Raw genomic sequence first — 21,198 nt, 5'->3', positions numbered from 1 at the left:
AAAACCTAAAAGGCCAATTTATTGAAGATGGCTAGTCCTGGGAAAAAAGACAAAGTTATTTTTTTACAATCAATGTATTATTTATTTTATTATTCCTAATCTAAAACAAAGACCCATCCTTTAAAAGAAATATTGTACACGGCAAGTGTATTGTACTTTCTAATACTGGCCAATCTCTTCCATCCTCCGATGGGGCAGCACAGTACGGTAAAGAGAGGTACCCTTGGCCTGGATGAAGGTCAGGACCATCTCCTTTTTTGTGACTTCCGCATGGACAAAGCCACCAAGTGTGGAGGCCTGGCCAGTGAAGAACTTCACAGTATCTTTGGGAACATGGTGCCAGTGACGGACATCAGGATCCAAGAAGTTTCCAGCACCGCTCACGATGTATCCCACACCAGCTTCTTTGATGTACTAAACAAAGACAACTCGAGTCAGCATGGAGGCATAGTCTATAGACTTACAGAGTAAAAGCCCAAGTCATGCTTTAGTGTTGCTCACCGCAAATACCTAATTTAAGCAATTTTTTAGCTTGTAGTCCAGTCATTTACGATGTGTGACAGCACTAAATTCACACAATAATTAGATAACCCACCTGCAGATTGTGGTCGTGACCACAGAGGTAGGCGGTAGCCTTGTACTTAACCAGCAAGGGACGTAGCTTCTGCAGCAGGCAGTCTGTGGGGCCATGCTCTGACACAGACCAGACTGGGTAGTGGCCTGCCAACAGCAGGAAGTCAGCCTTTGACTGGGCCATCCTCTCCTGCAACCAGATCAGCTGCCGGTTGGCATCCACGGCAACGAGGGGACCTCTGGGCTTCTCATCTTCATAGTCATCCGAGTTACCACAGAGCATAACTGTATCCAGCATGATTATGCTCAGGGTCCTGTTTACTTTTGGGATGCGGAAGTTCAGCTCATAATAGTAATAAGGGAAGCGCCTGTGAGAAGGAAAACAAACCTGAGGTTTTTAATCACATTCAATTATGTAAATGTTTCTTATTGCAAAAGTATAGAGCAAGGGACAGAGCCAAGACATGCTGGACACTGGGAAAGTAACCAGTGGCAAGGTTCAAGAATGTGGATACACTTTGAACTTTGTGTACATTCAAGCCCTGCTTTAGGAAAGTTTATAGAATAAATTAAATGTCAGGGTAAATGTTACTGCAAGTAACAATCCTCACCATCTGTCAGACTTGTGGCTGTACTCCATCTGTGCTCTGACATTGCCTGCATGGTCATGATTACCAGCAAGCACGTACCAGGGGATTTGAAGAGACTTTGCTGTATATACAGACTCAAAAGTGTCCTATGTTGAAAGGCAAACAAATTGACTCACAATTAACACATGCCTTTTTTCTTGGAAGATTATATTTTTTCTCTTGGGGGGGGTACTTCTAACCTTGAACCTAGGAGAATCCACACTGTCCACTCCGGTGTAGTAGAAGTTGTCACCAAGGGCGAGAACAAAATCTGCACCCATCTGCTCTGCAACTCTACCCATTTCCAGGGCCGTGGCCTTCTCTACAGGGGTGATGTAAGGGGGATGGGGCACTCCACCCCAGTCTCCTACTGCCAAGAACTTGATGGAGCTTCTGTTTCCTGTAGGGGAACAAAGAGCAAACATTTGGATCCTCTGAATTTCAGTGCGATTGTGTGCACATTTTAATTCAGTTTGAAGGAAAGCATTACTTACTAGAATTTTCTTCCAGGTCCTGAAAGGCAGTTGGATAACAGTAAACCACAGAAATGATGGCAGATAGTGTGGTTAACAGGGTGAGTGCCATCTGTAACAACAAAAACACACATTAATTCAGTCAAAGGAATACACTATAAGGCAGTGCTGCACAAAAGCTTACAATAAATAAGACAACATGAAACCATCAAAACCTTAACACACCATAACCTGTAGGTTTTCCCCTTCTACCTGGCAGAAGCACAAGCCCTTGCTTTAAATACTGACAGATCCAAGATGGAGCTAATCAAGCCTAATCAAAGCAGCTGCAAACCTGGGCACAGACATCAGTCCCTACATCTCACCTCTCAATCATCAGTCACAGTTGCATTTGAAGAGTGCTGGTCTAATGCACACTTCAAATCAGACATGCATTCAGTGAACGACTATACAGCTCATGAAAGCCAAAAGTAGAACCAGCATAACAGGTGAAAATTGAGAGTTAAGAGTTAGGTGAGACAGCGGACAACTAAATCAGAAGCATGAATAGTTTGAGAGATATTGTCTTTGTTTGAGGTAACATAACACACTCACTGTTGATAATGCTGAGTGCAAGTGGTGAGGTGTCCTCTGGATGCCAGGAGGTCTCCACCGCCTCTCCAACTGTCTTGCTTTTATCAGCTGTCCCAGGAGAAGAAACCAGTCCCGGGCGGGCCAGTCCCAGGCCACGCCAGTGGTGCATGATCATTGCTCACACCCTGATTCACTCTGGGCACAATAGGGTCATCTACATGTGACCTACAGTGGTTATAATAGTTAGTGTCCACACTCAACATTTTCCACCTTAGTGTTAATCAGTGTTTATTTCCCTTCTTTATTTCCATGGCGCCTAGTCCTTTTCTTTATTTTGGTGGTTATGTATGTATGCTAATACTATTTTATTTCAATGAGTCAATATTTGCGGAGCTAATCAGTTCAATCTCAAATCTTGAATCTCCTTTTAAATAAAGATTAGTCAACCATTAGGCCTATCTGATGTATTCTTTGGCCAGTTAAATTGCTAACATGGTTTAATAGCTGTATATAATATTGCATAAACCATAGCACATTGTGAACATTCAATAATGCATACTGATGCATGCATTCTAGGCTGGCTAGCGAGATTTCTGAGCACCTCACATGGACAACTGGGTACAGTCCTGTGCAGTGATGTGAAGTGCTCCCATAACATTGATGTGAGGAATCTGCATGGTATTTTTAAGGCAAGCTCAAGGTACCAGTAAGGTCAAAGGCACTGGAAACCCACAGACGTAACCTTTTGACCAGTGGTGGAGAAAGTACTCAAATGTTTTACTTAAGTAAAAGTATCAATACTACAATATAGAAACACTGTTACAAGTAGGAAGTCCGCAATTCAAAATGTAATTGAGTAAAAGTACAAAAGTATTGGTATCAAAATGTACTTTAAGTACCAAAAGTAGAAAGTATTCTATTATTATACTCTATTATACAGAATGTCCCATTTAAAATTTTCAAAAGTATAAAAATCTTTTGAAAATAGCAATCTACAAGCTCACAATGCGTCGCATCGCAACACATTATGAGCTTGTAGATCCAAGTCTAAATAGCGTTAATGTATGTTTTGTAATAGCAATCAAAATCTACAAAGTAACTAGTAACTAAAGGTTACAAATAATTGTAGTGGAGTAAAAGTACAACGTTTGCCTCTGAGATGTAGTGGAGTAGAAGTAAAAGTATAGAAAGTAAAAAATACCTAAACATTGTACTTGAGTAAATGTACTTAGTTAGTTTACACCACTGCTTTTGACACCATTTATTTAATTATTTTGTCCTCAGTGTTTTCTCCCCGCTCATATAAATCTTTGTTAATAAAGAGATATATTATTTTGATGCATTATTAAATGCAACTGAACACCTAACTACTATCTCACTACATATGTACAACTTTGCACTTCTAAATATTGTGTCACAAATAGACAAGGAAACAAAATTAAAGTATTTTATTACTATAAAGACGAGATTAGAGCATTTTAGAACTACAGCAAAGGGAACTCATAACCGCAACATAAAAATGTTCACCACATATACGATACTTGGACTAGTACAGTCGATTAGAAAACAAAAATATATATAATAAAGTACAACGATCATGACAAGAGATGTTAGAGAACACAATAACACACCACCAGATATGATCTTTACGTTCACATCAAGCTGGAAAGGATGAGGATAGGGGCCAGTTAAGAAAAGAGTGAGCCTAGGAACCAAAGCCTCATTCCCACTGGCATGTAAAGCCAGTAATCAACCGGAAATGTTACATTTTGGCGTCCTTTGAGAACAGCCGCTGGTCAGGTCGTGTGCACATTTGGAGTGGGTGGAGGAGAGAGAGCATGGGAGACACGGTCTGTGTGTGTGTGTGTGTGTGTGTGTGTGTGTGTGTGTGTGTGTGTGTGTGACTGCGACGGGAGCAAAATCATTGTTCTATGAACGAACTGCTTCATAGGAAAACAATTGCCGTAATTAAGATATACTTTACTACAATGCGAGTTGGTATTTCCTGGTGTTATGCAAGTAACATAACATCTTTAAGGAATACCTCAATGTGTTGTGTTCGTAGAGAGTGGGCATGCAAGAGATAGAGGCGACTGGAGCATAGAGTTAAATCAGTTGGTGTGCAAACCTGCAGATGAATACTATTGTTTTTCTTCATATTTGTCATCCCAAAATGCCTAGTCTCGCATGCTTTAGACACCTCTCACACAAGCATTACGTACTGTACCTGTTACATTCATCTAATGCGGGAACAGTTACCATACAGCACTTCTCCATAAAGGAGGGCAAGGTGGGAATGACTCTCCACTGCCTATGCCAGCTGTTGTTTTTATCCAGCAATGTTATGGCAATCCCAGTGGGAAAGGGACTGATATCACAGCTTCTGTAACATTCACAATTTGTTGTTTTTTTTACTTAAAAAAAATAAAGTTAACTGGCAAGTAAATTAACATAAAAACGAAAATAACCACACAGTGTCATGATGAGAGAGTGGTAACAAAAAGGGAACGCGAGTCCTCTAACAGAATTGAAAATATACCATTTCTTCTCGTTTGGAACACTGCAGCCAAGGCATCATCATCCTCATCAAGGATAGATCTAGCCTTCAAGAGTGCTGTGAAGCTGCCTAGTTTCCGTAACCAGGGTAGGCAGTCTGACTCTGACTCTGATCCTGTCCACCATAGCCCTGGTACATGCTGCCATAGCCCTGCTGCTGCTGTTGCTGCTGCTGTGGCGGCTGCTGCTGTGGCTGCTGCTGCTGTGGCTGCTGCTGCTGCTGCTGATTCCCCCACCCTGTCTGGTTATCCCAACCTGTGGACAGATCAATTAACTTAAGTTAAGGGTGGTATCACATTTTTCCACAGCATTAAATGCCAGAAAGAAACTGAATGCAGATAGCTTTACCCACCAAGGCAAAAGATGATTTAACAAAAATCCAAATGCTCCTAGCTGTGCAGGAAATCTATTATGTCATTTACCTCTATGAATAGGTTATAATAATAATTAAGGAATATTATTTGGGTTTATATGCTGGGGTTTAGGATTCCAAGTTACTCACCATAGTTATACATTTGGCCCCCAGTTACTGAGCTGGGGTATGCCGTGCTGTACATGGAGTAGTCTGCTTGGTCCTGGGTACCACTTTGAACCGCAGGCTGGTTCGCGGTCAGAAGCTTCTTCTTCTCCTCACCATAGCCATAGCTGTATGGGCTTTGCTGGTCAATCGGAGGGGGCATTGACTGATAGTTGGTGGACACCTGCTGATAGTTAGTCGACACTGGAGTACTGGACGTGGAGGTATCTGTGGCTGTAGCTGGATTGGGTTGAGCAGAGTAAGAGGATTCGGGGTAGAAGGTGCCATAGCCAGAGGTGCCAGCTGCCTCTGAGGAGTTATCTGCCTGGGTTGTGGCGGTGGCGGCAGTGGCGGCCGCAGTTGAATTATTACCGTAGAGTTTATCTGAAAGTGGTTGGGGAGAAAATAATGTTTTGTCACTGGTGTGTGTGCTTTATGTTTCTTTAGGTAGAATTTTCTCAAAAGTCATGTAATATTCGACAAAATTCTTGCGATTCTGTGGAATATTCTGTTGAAACAATCTAAAATTAATTAAAATGGACATCTTGAAAATAAAACTGTTTAAATCAAAGTGCATTCTGCTCTTTATGTAACCAAAAGGTCATCCAAGTGTTTAACTGAAATGATTTTACTTTGTGTGCAATAAAAGGAGTTTATGAATCCTGGAATGCATGGCGGTTGGAATCAGTTATACAGCACTTTGTCCAACATTGGTTGTTTTTAACCACTATAACCTTATAGTTGAGCAGATTCCCCCTGGGCTCAATACTAGTTCTACACTAAATATCTTTGTTGAAAATAGCAGTAGATGTGCTATTTTCATAGAATGTTAGAATACGGACGCTAAGGTTGAAGTGTTAACTTGACATTACTAGATGTTCCCAAGAAATATGATTCCTGAGTGGAAATAGCATGGTGATTTTCTAATATGCATTTTCTGGTTTAGAAAGGTTACAATAATGATACCCATAGATTTAAATACATGGAGAAATGTAATTCCCACTAACTCAGAGTCATCACTCTGCTCAACTTGAGTGAGTTTGTACACACGCGTAGTAACTATCATAATAATTATGGGGGAAGGACACTTACGATATCCAGTGCCAGCCATGCTCCCATAATTGTAGTCGGCTGTTTAAAAACAAAGCATAAAAAAACAAACAAATTATAAATCTCATGTTCATCGAGCAGTTACTGTAACCCTATGTTTAGAAGTTCAATTTCTAACCCATTTAATATCAAACTCGGCCAGTGAGAGCCAACTAACTTAATTTGTTAAAAAAATGAGCTGGTAGATCAGCAATTTTTCAATTTAAAGAATAATTCCACTCATAATGACATGCCAAAATAGGAACGCCAGGGTGAAAGAGGTTCAAGTCAAGTTTCTTACTCTTGTTATAATTACTTGCTCCGACGAATGGCTTGCCTCGACCTCTGCCCCGACCCCGGCCACGACCCCAAGTGTTGGACCCAGGGTCTGAAGGAATGCCACGGATAGTACCAAATCCTGGGATGTGCTGTTGAGCAGAGGAAGTTTACAATAGACCGTTTACAGGCAGAGGATGTGTTTGTGGGTTTGCAGTATATGGACAAATATGATATGTTGGGAAATATCTGCAGCAGCTTGCATTACTGAATGAATGTGGGTTCATGTTTGCTTGTGCATGGATGCCAGGTAAAACCTGGATCAATTACCATGTCAGTGTAGGTGACCTTCTTCCTAAATGGGTCTCTGAAGCTGGAAGGTCCACTCTGGCTGTGTGGAAAGAGCTTCTCCAGGGCAGCTAATGCAGCAAATGCCTTTGCCTCTTTCTTATTAGAGCCTCTGCCCTTGAACTTGACGCCATCTACCTCAACCTGAGAAAATTGAGGGGAAAAACTATTTTTTCAGTTTTTGTAAGTGGGGCTGGTTAAAAAAAAGAGTCCTTAACATTCAATCTACACTGTATATCAGTGTACATGTCAAAATGTATAAATAAAGAGAAGAAAAAAAGAATATGGTATGCGCCTGACAAAAATTACATGGGGGTTTTGCAACAAAGTGTGGTATAGCCTGAAACTAAAGGATTGGAGTCAAGTGCCAGATAGTGACCCACCTCCATGATGAAGCACTTTTCGTGGGAGCCACCTGTCTCTGCAGAAAGCTCATACTTAAGGCTGCGGCGTTTCTCATTGAGTTCCATCACAGGGTTCTTCCCATGCTTAGTCAAGATAGGACCTTGGGTACTCTGTAGGAAGTAGGCAAATTATGTGCATGGGGAACAAATGTGGATTAACCAAATGAACCTTCTTATTGGCAATTATGGGACGAACATTTGCCAAATATAGCTGATCTACAAGCTCACAACGCATTGTGACGTACTGTGAGCTTGTAGATCAGATATTTTCAGTGAAGAGATTTAGTGTTGAGGGAAATAGAGGAAACTAGTACAGACCCCTGGGGGACTCTAGTTAACAAGGTAAAGGGTTGAAGTGGTTAAAATGTGGATTAAAAGACTGAAGTTGGTAATTACATCATCTGATGTAGTAGAGCCTGCCCCAGGTGCATCTGTTGCCCCGCCTTCCTCGGCCCCATCACCGGACTCCGATTTGGAATCTGACCCAGTAGGTAAGCCTAGTTCCTGCAAGACCTGTCAAAGACGGGAAGAGAAATTCATGGGTGAGTTATTAAAGGGTTGAAAGGTTGAAATGGTTTGCAGTCACACATCCTACCTTCAACCTGCCCTGACAGACTCATCCTTTTAATTAATGATAGATCACACATTTAGTAAAAATAAAATATTGTTGCTGTCAGGTGGAAACAATGTCGTTTTTATTTAGTCACAAGCTCCTGTTAATACTCGTCTTGGTTAAATATATTTATAGAACCCACAGACACAATGGTGAAAATCCTTGAGGCCTACGGTGTCCCTCCCAACCTACTCCGGGCAATAGAGACCATGTACGTAGTTACAAGCGCCAATGTGGTGACCCCAGATGGCAACAGTGAGGAGTTTGACATCCTGGTTGGGGTAATGCAAGGGGACACCCTAGGCCCCTTCCTCTTCATCATAGTCATGGATTATGCGCTCAGGATGGGCATCAGTGGACGAGAGCAGGATCTTGGCTTCACTAACATCAAAGAGGTTGAGACGACACCCCACAGTAGTCCTGATAGACCTGGACTATGCTCAACGACATCGGCCTGCTCTCCGACCATGTGGAACAAGCATAGGAGCTACTGAACAGAGTGGAGTCAGAGTGTGCCAACTAAGGTTGGCCTTCTTCTAAATGCCAAGAAAACTGAGGTTATCACCTATAACATCTCACGGAACATCCACCTCTAACAACAACAGGAGGCACTGCTCTGAAGAAAGTCAAGGACTTCAAGTACCTGGGCTCATGGCTCAACTCAACCGAGCAAGATCTTAAAGTGAGGAAGGCACTTGCATGGAGGGCCCTGAACGGCATGAACAGAGTATGGAACTCCAACCTCCACCGACAAATCAATCTGAGCTTCTTCTATGCAACGGTAGAGTCTGTTCTCCTCTATGGCAGTGAATGCTGGACCCTCAAACCAACCCTGCAGAAGTCTCTAGACGGGTGCTACACCAGAATGTTGCGTGCAGTACTTAACATCAGCAAGAGTGCACATGTTACCAAAGAGAATCTGTATGAGGGAATACCAAGGGTGAGCGAGAAAATAGCAGCCTGGAGAATGAGCCTAGCAGGACACTGCCAAAGACATAAAGAGCTGTCAGCCAGCAAATTGGTGCTGTGGAAACCAACACACGGACACCAGTCACAAGGACATCCCTCACTAACATACATGGATGTACTCAAGAAAGATGCAGGAGCGCAAAGCACCAACGAGCTGGCCAGATGTATGGAGTACCGGGATGACTGGTTACTACACACATTCAACCTGGCTGGAGCCCCTATTTTGGCCACATCATTATTAAGAGAATATATTACAACTTTTTCAAAAATAGAAGTTGTTGTGAGCGGCTATTGTGGCAAAATGTGCAGGAGAGGTATGAAACCCTATTGGGCTTATACCAGGGGTGGGCAACTTTGTAGATGGTGAGGGCCACAAAATTTCCTCAATCACTCTGGGGGGCCGCATTGTTTATCGGCAGGGAGGCCGCATTGTTTATCGGCAGGGAGGCCGCATTGTTTATCGGCAGGGACCCCCCCCCCGGTTGGCAAAACGGTCCGGGGGCGGTGCGCCGGTTCGGACCAAAATGCCAGGGCTGGATTTTGGTCCCAGCCCGCCCGTTTATCGGCACTCTCGCCAGTAGTACCCCATTACTCAAAAAGCCCATAATAGTCACATATGTGATATATAAGGGATAACACTATTATTATTTGTTATAACTTTGTTTTTATTTAGCATTTAGTAGGCCTCTCCCCGACTAAGGATTTGTTTAGTCGAATCTAATTGGCGACTAATTGCCAATAGTCGACTGGCAGTCGACCAATGCAAAAAAAAAAGAAAACTTTTTTTTTTTTTTTTTGGGGACAAAACACATTTTATTTCAAAGGGCCAAGTCTACACAGTTTGTTTTGTGTCTCCAGCAGAGTTTCTAGTGTCTCTATCTCTCTCTGGAAGAGGTTGCACATGAACTCTGCAGCCGCACTGAGGCGCTCCAACACAAACAATACCAATACAAAGACGAGGAATAAGAAGAATAAAGTAGAAGTTACGTGTGGTTGCAAGTGTAGACTTGGCCAAAAAACAATTTAAAACATTTTTGGCCCAAAAAAAAAAAAAAAAATATATATATTTTTTTTTTTTTTGGGGGGGGGATTTTGGCCTGGGGCCGCATTGAGTGACGGTGCGGGCCGCATGCGGCCCGCGGGCCGCCAGTTGCCCATCCCTGGCTTATACGAAGACCTCCACTAGAAAAAGACAAATTTAGAAAATCAGTTTAACCTGTAAAAAACACTATATAACATGAGAGGGGCTGTTATTGCCGTTTCAGCAAACCTCTGCTGCAGTGGCTGGCACTACATCACAGAGGTACACAAAATTACATGCGGTACAATGTTACTAGCTTTCACAGTCTCACAGCCATCTCTGCAGAAACTGCATGAAATAAACTTGCCTTGGTGGCTACATTAAGTTTGGCAGCTCGCTTAGAAGGCCCTGTAGACTCATAGGTCTTCCCATTCAAATCCACAGCCATGGCAAAGACTGGTTCATGGACTGGTCCCGCCTGAGACAACAGTCTGTATTCGAGACCAGGTTTGTACTGGTTCAGACGCATCACGGCATTCATACCCAAGTCGTCTGACACTAAAGGAAGACAAGAGACAGAGAAAGGGAGCGGGGGGAGCAAAGTAAAAAAAAAAAGTGTGAGACAGGTCAACTGGGAACGTGAAATTGATGATTTGACAAGAAAAGCCAGTATGTTATGACAAAAGGGATGTGATAGCGGCTACTAACCTGATTTCCTTTGAAAGCGGTGATGCTTCTGGAACTTGAGAAACTTTCTCTGCTTGCTGTTGAGTTGGCGGTCTTCTCCTCCTGTATCCACATCAGTGTACGGTCTCTTAGGTGGCTGACTAAATGGCACGGAGGGTGCGATCTGGGCTGCATAAAAAGAAAACAAGCTTTGAGAACAGATCCTATTACAATTGCTTCAAGATCCCAAAAATATCAAGACAAAGACTTCACTGTCAATAGTGGAGTTGGCTTAAGGCAAGAGGTTTGGATTATTATAGCATTATATCAGGATACGCGGCCCGAACCTCTAGTATATTATAACTACCTGTGGCAGCTCTGGCATTGGGCGCAATCGATTTTCGCATTTTAGGAGGAGCAAAGTCCATTCCCAGCACTTTATACATCTGTCCAAATGCAGATAGCCTCAAGGCATGCTGAAATGAACATTAAAGTTAGGCAAAATTCTTCTTCCAACATGATAAACTTGAGTTAGCCTCTCTTAGCAGCCACGCCTTACCTGAGCACTCTGTGTTATGTCTTCACGTTGCTGCGGAGTCAGATGGCCGATGGCATCAGTCTTTTCTCTCTCACATGGGTCTTTAATTCCAGCACCGCCTATGCACAGGGGATGATGAATTAGACCAATACTGTTCATCTCAGTATCTTATGATTGACAACTGATGATTAAAAACTAACCTAACACATACCTTCGAAGAGGATTCCAGAAGCAACACATTCTAAAACCCTGCGGAAGGTTTCGCCTGCTTCCATTGGTCTTTCAGATGTCACAACGGCCTTCTCAACCAGCAGATCAAGAGGCTACAAATGCAATTACGGGGAATCAGAGCAAAGATAACATTTAACATATCCGAGGTTCAGAACGGGAAAATAACCCATCTCACTGGCTGACAAAAGACTCAAAAGGCAACTAATGCTTCACACTTAATGTCAAAAAGGACCTATAACTATCTATTCACTACAAAACTAATTCTGTTTTGTGTCTGCATAGGCATGCAACTAAACAAATCAGATGTTAACAGACTTACAGCAATACACCTACGTAGTGAACACAACTTAAAATTCACTGCCAGTGTCAATACTTGTGCAGCAACAGTTTGCTTACCCATCCCGAGAGTGGAGCCCAGGTGGGAATACGGTTACATAAGTCCCTCAAGATTCGGATCACAATGACAGCAGCCTTCGAGTCGGTGAGTTTGGCCTGGAAGACAAGCAGGAGCCCCTTCAGTTAGGAGTGGTGAATTAACCGAAGTGTCCCCTAAATGTACTGATACTCATCTGTACATTTTAGGGGTCGTAAAGCTGGACCCCAACTACAATGTTTACTCAGCTCTGTACAATTTAGCAATCACTGAAATACACAAATGTAATTAACTAATATGTTTTCTTAGATAAATGTAATGAATATTGCCTGCTATCTGTGTGTGAAGTAAAAACTAAGAAGAAAAGAAAGCCCACTATGGTGGGTTTGGGTACAATATTCCTAAATGGCTTTGAAAACAGAGTCTAATGTTACTTAATCTTCTCTAATCTTAAAGCACAATTCGACTTTGGTAGATGTTTGGGTTGTGTAGTTACCATGCCATGATCTAACTCCAAATATTGATGAGATATCTTCAATAGTTGCTCCATAGATAAACAATTCATGATCCAAAATATGTTCCCCAGGTCTCAACGTTTTAGCACACAAATTAATGTGAACAATGCCGATTCTGCCAAGGTACAAATGATAAAACCTGACTCAGCACTTTTTCCTTCCGTTTCCTACAATGACTGATAAAGGTATGCACAATAATAAACAGGGATATTTCCAAAAACACTGAATCAGGTTATGTAATGTTATATATAGGCATTGGGCAGAATCTCCTTTGTTTACGTGTGAATTTTAAAAGGTATGACTTTGAGAACAATTTCACCGTGCAATATAAATCCATCAAGAGAATAGTTGTGCATATTGAATTCATCTTCTTAATTTACTAATACTAAAGATATCTTGTCAATATTTGGAGGTATATCATGGCAAGGCAGTTAGGCATTTCTCACTGTTGAGAACATCTGGCGCAAAACAACCTAAACCGCAACCAAAATGTAATTATGCTGTGGTGGTGGTATGTGACTAGGTAGTTTACAAGTAGTTTAACAGAAGTTGAGACCAGTGTTAAGGGCCATTCACACCAAGCACTATAACCATTGTCTTGCTTATAGTTGTGGTGTTAACTCTGTCATCCACATGAGTTAGAAGGATTTTAAATACTATATTGTTATAGTGCTTGTTGTGAACTCAAATGATGAAATGTGGGATATTTTAAGAGATCTTCAGAGAGGATGGCAGTTATCAGGAATATTGCATTCACTGACAGCCAGAGACTCTGGGATACTACACTATCCCATTAATTACATGCTGCTGTCCACACCAATGATTTGTCTGAACGAATTGATACAAAACAGTGGTATGGATGAGCAGAACAATTGTCATTTGTAAATTGTAAAGACGGAATAGATCAGCAATAGTTGAGAGGGTAGAGTTTGTCCGTAAATGCAAGGAAATTTTGGGGTGCACGAATTATCGGAGGTCCATATATTATCCTAAGATAAATGGGAAAATTGAATTATCGTTCCGAAAGTGGAATTTCAACCAATCCGATATCCGATAACATGGCACCTTAGGGGCGTCTGACGCCTTTGATCTCATTTCATAGCTATGAAAAACAATAAGATGATTATCTTTAGAAGGACTTGGCTTTTCTTACCCTCATTACACAAACTCTGGATTATAGTGTGAATTTGTTTTAAAATGCCAAAAAAGTGAAATTATCAGTAATCACCATTTGTATTTGCCACAACAAGCAGATCATTATCGGTTATCGGCCCAGAAATTCCATATCGGTGCATCCCTAAAAAACTGAGATTATTGAGAGGACTCAACCTTATATGCAAGTAAGGACGGGGTTGCAAACCTGGAACCACTTGGCGTGGCGGAGAGACGCCAAGGCAGTTAGGCATTTCTGCCTGTCCAGAACATCCGGCGGATCGTTGTCTGTTTGCGTTTCTATTGACGAGGTGAGGTAAGAAGACAAGGTACAGTTTGACCAAGGGGGTTGGTTCTGTCTTGCAGCTGAGGGTGTAGCAGCTTTACCAAAGCACCAACAACAGCAAGGAAAGGGGAGAAGGTGGGGAGTCCCAATAGGAATTATCTATGGCCCCCAATGTGCCTGCAAATCACTCATCACAGACTCAAGATACATTTTGCTGTGTGAGAAGGTGAGCGTTACATTTAAGTTTTTATTTATTCAAATATGGTTTAGTGTGGTGTTATTATCCCAATGATGCTATGCTCTTTGTATGTTACAATAACCTCCCCTTCCCTCAGCCGCTAGGCTTGGGTTTGCTGTTTAGCCCGCTTCTGAGACAGTGTGTCCAGTTGGTCAAAGGTCCAGCGTCCCTAAAAAACTTAACACACGAGAAGGCTTAGTGGTGGGGAAAGAAATAATGATTTGGAATAACAATCATTTGTAAATTAGCATTTGAAGAATATAGAAGTCCGCTCCACACTGCAGCAAAACTGATGGCTTCCCTGACATACATCTGGCTACGATCCAAGCAAAGGCTTAGACTTGGCCTCTTCAAAGTTTTAAATAGCTTAACTGGCTTGATCGTCTTCTTCCTGATACAAGAAAGAGCTTACTCCAACTTCTGATGCTCAAACCAGTGCATACAATGTCACCAACACTCATACTGACAGACAGACAGACACTGACTTAGTTAGCCCCTGTGGTTGTTCATTTTTGATTAGATTTTAACTTGGGAGAACCAAACAGAATCTCCTCCTTGTCAGTCAGTTTTGCTGCAGTTAAAGCCATACGTACAACTTCTGCATAAAACACATGCACTGCGCGCTTTAACTTGGAACTCTTCAAAGCCTTCACTTTACACCTGAATACAATATATCAGGAACAAGGAAAGTCTCCTATGCTTCTGCCATTATCAACAAATACATTTATACAAAACATTAACGACTACAGAAGCATTGTGCGCTGGTTACCGCCATCTTGTTAAAAAACACGACGCCAGAACTCTGGAGTGAGTGAAGAATCAACATTCATTGGTTGTTCACTGGATCACAGAATTGAAGTTTGTGCTCACAGAGCACATTCGCATTTCTGTGGTGCAGCACAGGGCCTGCTTTAGGAGGAAAACACACATGATTAAGCAGATCTGCAACACAGCCTGCCAGGCTGCAGGACATGGCTGGAGATAACTGGTGGTTGGTTGGAGACCGGGCCAAGATGCATACCTTCTCCACCTTCTCCCTGATTCTCAACATCCGTTCGGGCCAAAGGGGAAGTCAGGTGGATGGTGAGGGTCAGGGCTACATCCTTGGTGCTCTTAACGACAACAGCTGCGTCCTCTGGCTTCTCAATTATTTCATATTTGTCCTCTGTAACTACCTATTGAAGAATACATCAAAGAATGAGTTAGTATTGTCACTGTGGATGTTGTTTTTTCATCTCTAAATACATAGCCATACCTATGCATAGATCTATTGTTTGAGGAAAATAAAAAAGACATAAGTTACAAGACAAGACTGTGCAGATATTGATGCCAGAGTGAAATAACAATACCAACATACCTGTATCTGTGCACTGAGCATTTCAGCCACTCGTTTGAGAATAGCAGCAGTAGGCATGCTGGCACATAGGAGCACCAGCTCCAGGTCTGTGTCCCCCTTCAGCAGCAAGCCCTTGGCCACCAGGCCCACTCTCATCACCCCACGAAGAACTCGGGCTGGCAGTGGTGACTCAGCACTACAGACAGAATGAAAATGATTTAGCTTCTATAAGAACCACCCCCCTAAAAGGTACAGATATACTGTACAGTAGGTGTTCGGTTGATTGTGGGATTAGCCCCCTTTAAGTTAACATTTAAAACAAATTACAAATAAAGGGCAGTCTCCGCATACTCAAAGCTTTTGGTCACTTATAACCAAAACCTTGCAAGACATTTTTTTAAGTTGCAGTTCACACATCCAAACTTGGTCAGAACTCATTATAATGTATTAAGGAATATTTGGTTTATTAGCCAGGGATCCTTTTAACAATTCCAGGATTTATTCACTATGCAATTATGCCACGCCTGCAGGAACGACCCTTCATGAATATGCCATGTCCCGTGCGCGTTGTGAGCTTGTAGATCGGCGGTATTTGCCTCAAGACACCGATCAAGGAAGCATAAATCTGGAAGGCTATAAATCTGTCGAGGGAAGCATCTCGCTCGTTGCGCTCACGTGTGTGCGAACACACACACACACACACAAGCCTACTCTCTTTCACACGTGGGTCTGTCTGTTGTTCTATTTACTTCCTGATGGTCTGGCTGTCCCACGCTGGTATGTTGCCCAATCAGAGGCTGACTTTAGGCATGCATAATATGCATATGAATGCGTGCTAGGTGGTTATACATCTCTTTGAAGAGGATGTGATTGGCGTGTCCCTGATGATGTACCCGAGTCACTTCCCACACCTGCTTTCAGAGAGGGCGGTCTTAAGGCCAATTTTGGGGGTACAAATCCATGTGATGCTTTAGAGAAAAGCAGAGTGCCAAAAAACACCAGGATTTTCATAGATAAGCTTAAAAATATATATTAAAACAAAAAAAAACATGATTTTGGGTGGAGTGGGTCTTTAAGAAATCCGTTTTTTGTTGTTGTTTTTTTTACACAGCTTTGAGTGTGTGGAGGCTGCCTTTTTGTTAATTTGGTTTCTTTTTGGCTCCAGCACCTCACCCAAGTCAACTTTTTTTCACTTTTCTGTCTAACATTTTCAATAATACAATCTGCAGAATAAATTACTTCTCTTCTTCACATTTGTGAAGTGGTTTGCTAACAGGCTGTGAGGCCAGATGTCGTTATCTCTGTCTGTCCAAATTGAGTGCTCGAACATCTTACTTTTCTTCTGCCTCGGAGGTTTCTTTCTCAGAGGCTTCTTCTGTATCGTCAAGCATGTCAGAGATGGTCTTGAGGGCACATTCCACATGGGAGATGACTGTTTGCACTGCCTCCAGCTCATCTGCGCCAGGGTACACCATTGAATGTTTGACCGCCAAGTGGCGGTCGTATGGTCGCAAGGGCGCACGGGGGACCTTTAAAGGGACACAGAAGGTGTGTAAGTAATGGTGACGTTAAATGAAAAAAAATAAAAACAAGAAAATTCAAGAGATGGTTATTTAAGTCAAACAATAAAATTTGCGCCAAGTAGATCTACAATTGCTATTTGAAACGAGAGGTGGAATTTGTCAAAGTTGTATCATTTCAGTATCAATGCTACATTTACTGTATATGTCCCAGTGGGATTAAAATAATATGTCTCAAACTAAAAGTATAAAAAGAAAAGAGAAGTATCTAACTGGAAAGCAGAACATACAAATGGCTTCAACTGTCTCAGGAGGTGAAAATGAGGAAACAAAGCAAAGAATGAAAGAACCGAAAAAACAGCAATTCATTAAAGGGAGAACTAAAGTGTTAACCTGTTCAGTCTCCTCCTCTTCAATGGCAGCAACGAAGTGATGGTAGTTCCTCAGCTCCTCCTCATAACATAGACAGTCATACCAGTAACGTAGATCCTCATATCTAAAGAAGATTATGAATTGAGAATAGTTAATGACGGTAGCTCCAATTACAGCCAAAATACAATGTTTTCCTACACTAGTGACATGGAATTGTTTGTCCCGAGGAGTTTTTAAATGTAATAATCTCATGGGAACTAGTTGGGAATTTGAGGTTGATGTATACCAACACATATAAAATGGATAGCCTACTTTTAATAATAATAATAATAATAATAATAATAATAATAATAATAATAAATACATATATATATATATATATATATATATATATATATACATACACACACACACACACACACACACACACACACACACACACACACACACACTTTCGGGTTTAGAACAGTGGTTCTCAATAATAGCAGATATACAAGCTCACAGCTTGTACATCTGCAATTTTTTTACATTTAAAAAGAATCTTGGAAGTGTGATTTTTATTAAAACAAATCAAATCACAAAACATTTTCAGATGGGGGGGTTGGCGGCCAAATACGTATCATGTTGGGGTCTTTGGCACAAAACAGTTGGAGAACTACTGATTTTGAGGGCATTTGCAGAATCGGCCTCAGGTCTTAATGGTCTTAATTTGTTGCTGTTTCACTACAATGCACCAACTTCAATAAGTCATATTCTATGTGCAAGTATACAGTTATTGGCAAAATAATACATTCTGACTATATACTATAATATCCATGTATCTGGTAGTGTGAATGTTGATTGGTTGCATTAGTAAACCCTTGTTATGGTGTACCTATCAAAGTCATGTGGAAGGAGACGTAGCCCGTCTTGTATCAGGCTGTCCCAGTACAAGAGCTCCTCATATGCTTGCCGCTCATCCCAGATATGAATCGGTGGTGCTCCCCCTCGATCCATGACTCTCTAAAATCTCTGGACTGGAAACTCCAACCTGGAAACAAATCATGATCACACAATACAAAATTAACCATTTTATTTTATTACCCCCCCCCCCCCCCGCCCCCCTTTCTCTAAAATAGCCAATGCAAATAGATCTTGATTGATTATGATTGATTGAATACTTTTGCAAAACAGTTTGCAAAAAAAGCACAAAGGTACACTACCATACAAAAGGATGCTAAAAGCATTAAACCCTAGAAATAACTATGGCTTGTTTCTATTAGGGTCCTGTGTATTCAATTAATAATTCTGCAAAATGTCGTCAGTATTGCTTTATTTTTCTTTCTTACATATTACAACAAAACTATTTTTGTCATTTAAAAAAAAAATCTTTGCCTATAACAATGAATGACATGGCCAAAATAACAAGTACAGGGTGAAAGACTGAAAGTGGTTATCGGCACAAGTAGGCAGGCAGGTCCCAAGTGTTCAACAGGTCCATAACAAAGACAAAGACACACACACACACACACACACACACACACACACACGTAATGGCAAAAGGTGCCAAAACCAAAACACACATCCATCTTACAATCCCATGTTTAATGTGAACGTCAAAAAACACAACGTCTTTCCGTTACCTTTTCGTGTTATGGAACGGATTCGTACTATACTACTTTCGATTAAAAAAAGGCCGCTTGGCCGTTATAATATATGTAAAGACACTGTGTATATATATAATGTATATATTTCTATTTATGTTGTCCTCGTCGCGGACCGCATTCATGTAATGTAATATTCTAGCTAGCTAACTCATTTTAGATGCTGGGAATAGCCATAGCAGGGTAGCTACTAGCTATAGCTAAGCTAGCGGTCTAGCTAAAGTCACAGTGATAGGTTAATGCGTGCAGGAACACCGACGATAATGCCTCACATAGTATTATTATATGCATGGTACATTGGATGCAGACTGAACGTCTCATATATACACGTGCATACGTACATGTAAACAAATACAAACAACTCATACCTTTCACTGATGCTGTATTTAAAAGCTCGCTTCAAGCTAAACTAGTGTTGCCAGGTTTCGCTAGAGAAACAGGCGATCTAGGTAAACAAGCCCAAATGAAGCAACTAGACATTGATTGTTCTTTGATTGATGTACTTTATTTAGTAAAGACATGAGAATAGCAGTACATGGAAGTACAAATTCACAATACAAGGTCTACTAAACTGGAAGAATTAAGCACTGAGCTTGTTTAAGACAAGAGCGAACAAGAGCAGTTTACTGGCTTTTTGGAAAATAGCCGATCTACAAGCTCACAACGCGTCGCAATACGTTCGCGTTGTGAGCTTTTAGATCTACTATTTTCAAAAACTCTTGCAATTAACTGTGGAATATTTGGAATATGTTTTTGAAAAATTCTAACACAATTTGCTCCCCTGGCTGTGGCACAACAGTTTAAAAAATATATACATTTGAGAACCACTGGTTTAAATATGAATTGCAAAATTTGGAAGCAAGCCTAAATAAGCAAGTACACTTTAGAAACAAGCCCCAAAAAACGCAACCGCAACTACCAATTTTTACAAGCAACTTTACAAAAAAAGAAGCCCAAAGCCGCTTATAATAAGCCGACATGGCAACACTTATTACCGCGCCTGTCGCACAGAGACGACGTATTACATGGTGAATGGTCCTTATTTTTAACTCTATGGAATGGTCACGTTTTTGGCAGTTCTAGTTCATTGCGTTCAAGGAAATTACCCTTTAAGTCATTTTTTTTTGTGGCATATGACTTTTATGAAATTCAGTCGCACTATAAATATGACCTATTAAAATGTAATGACTTGGTGGGGATGGGGAATGAACCTGTACGAATAATGGGCCCTCCTCGTCCACATGAAGCTAATTAGTGCCATCTAGCGGAGAAATGGAAATGGCTCCTCCTGTGCTCCTTGGCATGGTCGTCCTTGCTATTAACACTAGAACACTAACCATTAAAATAGTCACACTAACACTAACCATGGGTATATTTTACCCGATATAATAAATTCCATAAAAAATATTTCTCATCCAAATATATTAAAGTACAACAATACATGGCAAATTTAGGTAATCCTCTCTTTGATATTTCAACATGAAATTTCACTATTTCACTATATCAAACTTTGTCTCATATATTCCTTAAAAAAAAGAATGGAGCTGGGAACTTTTCCTTTGGTCCCTCCATTCCTGGGACATGTGAGCCTCCAGTGAAGTTACAGTCTAATTGCATCAGCTGACCATTGTGGGAGTGTGGGATTTCTTTTTAACCTCTGTGTGTGTGTGTGTGTGTGTGTGTGTGTGTGTGTGTGTGTGTGTGTGTGTGTGTGTGTGTGTGTGTGTGTGTGTGTGTGTGTGTGTGTGTGTGTGTGTGTGTGTGTGTGTGTGTGTGTGTGTGTCTGCATATATTTTATATTTTTACTCTGTGTGAAATATTAAAATATTTCATATTCTCATATATGTTAATTTAAGATTATGTGTAGCGATGTAGATTAAAGAATAATAAGATCAATTCCATAATATGTTGTTAGTCTGAAATCAGTCCTTTTTTCAGCTTGTTTTAATTCATTAAAGGTTCTGAAAATAAAGTAGATTTTAGATCAGCCAATTTACAGTGTATTTTGGTGATCAAGGTGCGATGTGGACAAAACACAACACTGTATAACTATCTGATCCTATATTCAACTCATTTCACAGCCTTACATCAAGGTTAAGAGCCAACATATATAGTCTTTCAAAAGTCAAAAGTCAACAATGTTTGGATGACAGATTAGCCTCATTTGTCCTTGGACAATAGTAAACTTCACTACATCTACAGTATGGTAATAGCACAAAGATACAGTGTAGCAAAGGTTTTATAGAAGCCTGTACATTGTTTGCTAATTTCACTGTGGAAATTAAGA

General features: G+C 41.0%; 2 protein-coding genes across 2 annotated transcripts; both read right to left on the bottom strand.

The window, feature by feature from the left end:
* Positions 1 to 2,336, bottom strand: acp5a (acid phosphatase 5a, tartrate resistant). Its single transcript, XM_084076618.1, has 6 exons — positions 2,270 to 2,336; positions 1,697 to 1,787; positions 1,403 to 1,602; positions 1,185 to 1,309; positions 596 to 941; positions 1 to 414 (listed from the first exon to the last, which is right to left on the bottom strand). Exons 2-6 carry the CDS (start codon positions 1,785 to 1,787, stop codon positions 160 to 162), a joined length of 1,017 nt encoding a protein of 338 aa, XP_083932744.1. The 5' UTR covers positions 2,270 to 2,336; the 3' UTR covers positions 1 to 159.
* Positions 2,337 to 3,681: 1,345 nt separating this feature from the next.
* On the bottom strand, positions 3,682 to 19,331 carry LOC311037796 (interleukin enhancer-binding factor 3-like). Its single transcript, XM_084047086.1, has 20 exons — positions 19,280 to 19,331; positions 18,143 to 18,298; positions 17,290 to 17,392; positions 16,712 to 16,905; positions 15,398 to 15,572; positions 15,062 to 15,215; positions 13,725 to 13,816; positions 11,873 to 11,968; positions 11,457 to 11,568; positions 11,267 to 11,364; positions 11,075 to 11,183; positions 10,750 to 10,896; positions 10,409 to 10,599; positions 7,835 to 7,951; positions 7,418 to 7,549; positions 7,017 to 7,178; positions 6,712 to 6,838; positions 6,414 to 6,452; positions 5,307 to 5,705; positions 3,682 to 5,059 (listed from the first exon to the last, which is right to left on the bottom strand). Exons 2-20 carry the CDS (start codon positions 18,262 to 18,264, stop codon positions 4,875 to 4,877), a joined length of 2,754 nt encoding a protein of 917 aa, XP_083903212.1. The 5' UTR covers positions 18,265 to 18,298; positions 19,280 to 19,331; the 3' UTR covers positions 3,682 to 4,874.
* Positions 19,332 to 21,198: the final 1,867 nt, after the last annotated feature.

Source organism: Gymnoscopelus microlampas (assembly GCF_963454915.1).
Source record: "Gymnoscopelus microlampas genome assembly, chromosome: 2".
NCBI classification, from domain to species: domain Eukaryota; kingdom Metazoa; phylum Chordata; class Actinopteri; order Myctophiformes; family Myctophidae; genus Gymnoscopelus; species Gymnoscopelus microlampas.
Note: the sequence above shows the minus strand (reverse complement) of the source record. Positions and strands in the feature narration are given on the sequence as shown.